Below are 6,380 nucleotides of genomic sequence, written 5' to 3' on the forward strand. Positions count from 1 at the left end.
TGTGACCTTTGACTGTGACTTGTGAACTTCCACTTTTTGGGTTACCTTCTCTACCTTTCCTGTGACCTCTGACTTCATGGGTCACTAGAAAGGTCAAAGTAATAAGTCCACATCAAGGGTCAAAGATCACTCAAGTTGTCAAAAGGCACATCAGAGGTCAAAGGTCCCACCAGGCTGATCCCTGCCCTGGGGCTCAGAGTTGGGCTGCAATCCCCTCCCCTCTGGCTTTGCAGTCTTGGGGCACTGACAGACAGACGCACAGAAGCTGAGGAAACCCTTTCTGTGCCAGTGCCCTTTGAAGGTCCCTTCCAACCCAACCCTCTCTGGGATTCCATGACTCTTCTGTGGCTCATTCATGACAGAAGAAAACCACCAGCTACTGAAAAAACTTGTCCACCTTCTCAAAGGACTCCCCAAAACACCAAGGAGACTCTCACTGAGGGAGAAAACTAACCACCTCTTCAACATACCTGTATTTGTTACATGAAACCTCGAAGTCCTAACAGTTCACACGTTTTCCTTTCCTTCCAGGCCATCCCAAACACAGCAGAAGTGTTTGTATATACCCAGACCCATGGAATAAGAGTCTGGCCAAGGAATGTTTGTACAAAACTCATGTGGTCTTTTATTGAATGCAATCCCAGTGGCATACACAGATGAACAGGTACAAAAAGATGCAGGAAACCAGAGTTATCATGTCCCATTTCCTGTGCCTGTTGTTGAAATGCAGAACATTTCACTACCACTACTACCATGGAGGGAATCAAACTCAGCAGCACTAACTCAGGTGGCAGCTTATCTACAGGATCTGGACGGGAACTTTGGAGATTGTTTCTTCCATAAAAAAATACCTTATAAAAGCTGTTATCTGCCATGGCTGGAGAGCTCTGCTGCTGGCAGTGAGAGCTAGGATTCACAGCTTGATTAAGTGGTTGCTGTCACACAGGTCAGGCCATGCCTGCAGTGATTCTGTCAGTCAGTTCCCAGAGACACTGACTCCTCTCTTACCTGATCCAATGGGCTCCATCTCAGTGCTAACTCTGAATACAGCACTAGCACAGCAGGAGAGAGACATGACAACCAAGGAGGGGTTAAATATAAAACACTTAGCCATTTTATTCTTCTGATTTTTTCAACTTGCCCTTGCTTCTCCCTGAAGAAGCTTTGGCTGTCTCAGCAGGTTTCGTTTGTATCCATTGCTTTTTGAAACGTACCAGGTCTTCACGGCCCAGCTGAACCATCCTGGCCTCCCAGCTCTTCATTTCATTCTCATAGCGAATCCTGTCATCCTCAGCAAGCTGCAGGTATGGCTGGAAGGAAAGTAAGACCAGTTCACACGAGGGGCTGTGTCAGAGGGGACTCAGAACAACACCATTTTGGGGTCCACATGCCCATGTCCCCCAGGCCCACTGCCAACACCTGTGCATTGGCTTTCATGGAATCATTAATCACAGACCCACCAAGGTTGGAGGAGACCTCTATAAGATCATCAAGTGCAATCAATAAAACCAACCATTTCACCTCCAGCTGATTCAAAATAAACCCCAAACTTGCAGAAAAGTACAAAGACTTAGCACTGAATTGGTACAAATTCAGTATCAAATTCAGTCAGAATTCAGCACTGAATTCAGCACTAACCTCAGCACTCCCCTGCCATGGCTGCAGGGAGAGGACTACAGGGAATGGTTGTGAGCTGAGACAGGGCAGAGTCAGAGGAGATGTTAGGGGAAATGTTTTCCCTGTGAGGGTGTTGAGGCACTGGAATATTTCCCAGGAAGGTGGTAGAGTCACCATCCCTGGAGGTGTTCAAGAGTTGTCTGGATCTGGCACTGGAGGATATGGTTTAGGGGTTACAGCAGTGACAGACTAATGGTTGGACTTAATGATTTTAGAGGTCTCCTCCAGCCCTGATGATTCTGTGATTCTATAACTCAAATTAGTAATTTTCTGGTGGGATCAGAGCCCCAGCCAGAAGCATTGCCATACCTGCTTTTGGGGAGTGGACAGCTTCTGCCACATGTCATGCAGTTTCTTCATCTTTGCCTAAGGGTTAGAGAACAGGCAACACATTAGGGCTGTTTTCAGAGCAGACTGACCTCAGGGATACAGACGAGTGCAAAAACCAAAGCAAAAGAGCACAAAGTTACCCAGGCTCAATCCTCAACCCTTTTAATGCAGGTAAGCAATACACTCTATGGTTCAAAACAAGCTGCTGGGTGATGACCTGAGCTGCATTTACAGCCCAGGCCTCAGTGACTGGAGTAGCCATGGAAAACTGAGGAACAAACTGCAATCGCCATCCTGATTTACTGCCTAAAAGTGAAGGGTGAGGAACATATTGGGCACAAAAGGGAGGACACCAGTACTGTAATCCCCCAGTGGAACTTACGTCACCCCAGAGGGAAGTTTAGTGCAGAACAGAGTCTGCTGAGGATCTCTTGCATGTTCCACACCACCAGCTGAGCTACGGGAGGTACAGAAACTGCTCCTGCAGTCACAGGAACAGACAACCACACTACTACTACATAGTGCGCTTCTTGTGTTAGAAATACACTGCTACATGGTGTATTTTGGTGTGTTTCTATGCCAAAACGAGGAGCAGAGAACTCCCTCCTTCCGCTACACAGGGTGTCTCTCATACCAGCAACACACTGCTATGTGGTGGGCTTTGATGTATTTCCACACCAAAACAAAGAGCTGAACAATTCTCTCCTCACAGAAGCAAGAGCTGAGGTTCTGTAACACTCGCATGCGATAACCATTTGAGGTCTGCACACCCACCCACTGTTTACAGAGCCCATGGCAGCACCAGTACAGCCTGAAAACAACACCTTAAGCAACCCAACGTGCAGATACTGAATTGCTGAGTAGTTTCTTTGCAAAGGACAGGACCTGAGCCAGGATTTTCCGGCTACAAGGATGTGTTTAAAGCACAGTCCCTCCTGGCTTACCGCAGGTGAAATCCCCTCAGTGTCCTGGAAGTTCTCTGCCAGGAAAATGTTGAAGCTACTTCGAGGCCTTTTAGGTTTTCCAAGCACAGTCAGTTCCTTTAAAAACAAGAAGAAAGGTTATTGCGCCCACCAAACACACATTTCTTTTCCAAAGCTAAACTTCCCACTTGTCTTTACACAAAACCCAAACACAATTCGGTCCTTGGCGAGTTATTGACTGTGTGTCAAGATGCTCTCAGGGCCTGTCCAGACTAATGCTGAACTAAACTAAGACCAGATAACAACCTGAATTTTCAGACACAGAAAAGCATTTGAAGCTGATTCTTAGTCCAGCTAAGGCTTCCAGAAAGCAAAGACTGGACTAAAGTCCACTGAGTACGAAAGCCATGAGAGGTTTTCTGCTCTCTTCACAAGGCTCTGGTTTGTGCTCTGCTTGCACACACCTAACTGTGGGGGGTGAGGAGGTGGGACAGAACCAATACCCAGGGAACATAACTGGGCTCCTGCTAGCAGAACACTGCCTACAGGGATGATGGTGAGAGGAGGCAAGAGCAGCAAGTTATGGATGCAATTACACTCCTTGTTTTCCCCAGTCCTGACACTCCCACTCGGAGCCTGAACGCTGCCAATTAATATCTGCTAAGGTGTTGGTTATGCAGCTAAGCTCCTTGTGGCACCATACCCTAAAAATGCATCATTTGGGTCAAAAACTTACTCTTTTAAACCAAATAAAGTTCACTTTTTTTTTTTGCCAGTTAGGGCAATGTCACAGCAGCAGTTTAATTCTGAGAAAGGAGCAAGCAGTAACCAACCCCTTTGATCCATTTTGCTACCAGACAAACCATAGTACTGTCCCTTTACAGATGGTTCTGTCTCTCAGGATTGATATATAAACCACAGGACACTACCAGAGGGTTTGGGGCTCTCTTTATTTGGGTTTTCTTTAAAAAGAGGTGAGTATATGCCCTAATTCCCCAGTGCAGCAGTTACAGACAGCAGAGTGTCACAGCTCAAGGAAAGGAAGGAAAATAATCTATTTTCAACAGCTGCTGCCTTGCAGGGGCCATGGAGGTGACACCGAAAAGCTGTTTCTGGACGTCTTTCTATCCAAAGGATGCACTGCTGGTCCAAATGCCTTTTCTTCCCTATCCTTTCCCTAGCAGGCCTGAGAATAGTGAGGAAAAAAAGCACAGAGAAGCTACCTTTGAGCACAAAGATCTGTGCCTGTTCTGTGCCCTTCAAGCACAGGAAAGCCACTAAAATAACTGCTAACTCCAAAAAAAAATGCCACGGACTGAAATAATTGCTGGGTTTGTGTTTGCTGGGTGTTTTCTTTTATTCTGAGTTGGTTCTGTGCGTCTAAGACATACCTCAACTCTGCTCTGCAAACCAGACAAACAGAATTCAGGTTCCTTGAGAGCAAAGAAAGTTCAACTTCCAAACACTTACTCTTTTTGCCTTGTAGGAGATCTTTCTTGCCATTTGTTTCCTCCTCTCCTCTTTCAGAGCTGCAATCTGGGCTGGAGTCAGCTGAGCTTTGTATGCAGCCAACTGCTCCTCATACTTTTGCCAGTCTGTCTTCCTGGCCTCCTCATAGACCTGTGGCACAGAGCATCACCAGCCTTCAACAGACACCTCCAGTCAGAAGCCCCTGGTGCTAACACTTCTGATGTACTAGGAAAAACATCACAGCCTGCCCTGGGACATCAGATTTGGATCTGTCTGATTACCTTCCTCATGTCAGACACACTCAGGGAAAGCCACATGGAGGGAGAAGTTCAGAAGGACTTGTTAGGAACTGCAGTGACAGGACAACAGGCAATGGGGATAAATTGAAAGAGCGAAGTTTAGGTTAGAAAGTTTTTGCTGTGAGGGTGATGAGACACTGGCACAGGTTGCTCAGGGAGGCTGTGGCTGCCCCAACCCTGGCAGTGTTCAAAGCCAGGTTGGCTAAAGCCTTGAGCAACCTGTTCTGGTGGGAGGTGTCTCTGTCCAGGGCAGGGGATTGGGACTGGATGATCTCTAAGCTCCAGTCCAACCCCTAAAATTCTATGATGCTATGATAGGGTATATGAGAGCACCTTAGTTCTACTGAACAAAGATATTACTTCAGCTAGAAAAATGCAATTAGTTCCTAACTGCAATCAAGGAAGAACAATCCTGACTTTGCTATAAATGGCACTTGAACTCAGCAGTGTTTAGCAAGTCCTGGAGCAGCTTTACATTATCCCTTGAAACTTTACTACCTATGGCTCAAAGTTAACTTGATGGATCTTAAAGAAATTTACATATAGCAAGATAAAAGTTGGTTCTTCCATCAAAATTCACAGAATCACAGAATGGTAAGGGCTGGAATGGACCTTAGAGATCATCTAGTCCCAACTCCCTGCCCTGGGCAGGGACACCTCCCACCAGAACAGGTATTTTAAGCTTTTATTTCTCATTCTATTGCTCTGACTTGATTGGTAATAATTAACTTCCTCAGGTGGAGTCTGTTTTGCCTTGACAGCAAGTGGTGAGGGATCTCTCCTTGCCCTTTTCCCGACCCACAAGCCTTTCAGTGTCCTTTCCCTCCCCATCCAGCCCCAGGAGGGCAAGGTCAGAGTGGATTTGGGGGGCACCCAGGCCAACACACCACACTGCCCGAGTCATTCAAAGCTCCCAACTGTCCCAATTGTTTTCAGGGCTGAACCTTTGTACACATGTGATTTTTAAACTGATCTTTAAAATCAAACCCAAACGACCACCACCTCAAAGGAAAAACCCACAGTAGACACTAAACCACACGAAACCACCACCAAGACTTCCCTGAGCTCAAAGCACTCAGGGAAAAGTCACAACCTTACCTGCTTCTGTGTTGCTGGTAACTCCCTCCAAGCACCTGCCATTTTTTTCACCAGCTCGACGCTGCTCACTTCTGCACAGGAAAATGGGAAAGCAACAACATACACATCAACACTCCAGTAAGTAGCTTCAGCTCTTCCCAAGTAAAGCTCTCACCAGTATCTCTGTCCTTTACAATTTTCAGCCTTTCCTAAAAAATGGGTCAGGAGTGTGCAGGGCCCATGGGGAATGGGTCAGGAGTGTGCAGGGTCTGTGGGAATGGATCAGGAGTGTGCAGGGACTGTAGGGAATGGATCAGGAGTGTGCAGGGATTGTGGGAAAGGATCAGGGGTATGCAGGGACTGTGGGAATGGATCAGGGGTGTGCAGGGACTGTGGGAATGGATCAGGGGTGTGCAGGGACTGTGGGAATGGATCAGGGGTGTGCAGGGACTGTGGGAATGGATCAGGGGTGTGCAGGGACTGTGGGAATGGATCAGGGGTGTGCAGGGACTGTGGGAATGGATCAGGGGTGTGCAGGGACTGGAGGAAGGGATCAGGAGTGTGTAGGGCCCGTGGAAATGGATCAGGAGTGTGCAGGGACTGT

At 47.2% G+C, this 6,380-nt stretch overlaps 1 protein-coding gene across 1 annotated transcript; it reads right to left on the reverse strand.

The window, feature by feature from the left end:
- Nucleotides 1-1,141: 1,141 nt before the first annotated feature.
- On the reverse strand, nucleotides 1,142-5,868 carry TFAM (transcription factor A, mitochondrial; the record flags this gene model as incomplete). The annotated part of the gene is made up of 5 exons (XM_009083901.1): nucleotides 1,142-1,310; nucleotides 1,987-2,043; nucleotides 2,952-3,047; nucleotides 4,401-4,550; nucleotides 5,798-5,868. Coding segments are annotated over 5 exons (543 nt in total), but the record flags the coding sequence as incomplete, so codon positions are not given.
- Between the last annotated feature and the right edge of the window lie 512 nt (nucleotides 5,869-6,380).

Source organism: Acanthisitta chloris, unplaced genomic scaffold, assembly GCF_000695815.1.
Source record: "Acanthisitta chloris isolate BGI_N310 unplaced genomic scaffold, ASM69581v1 scaffold9071, whole genome shotgun sequence".
NCBI classification, from domain to species: Eukaryota; Metazoa; Chordata; class Aves; order Passeriformes; family Acanthisittidae; genus Acanthisitta; species Acanthisitta chloris.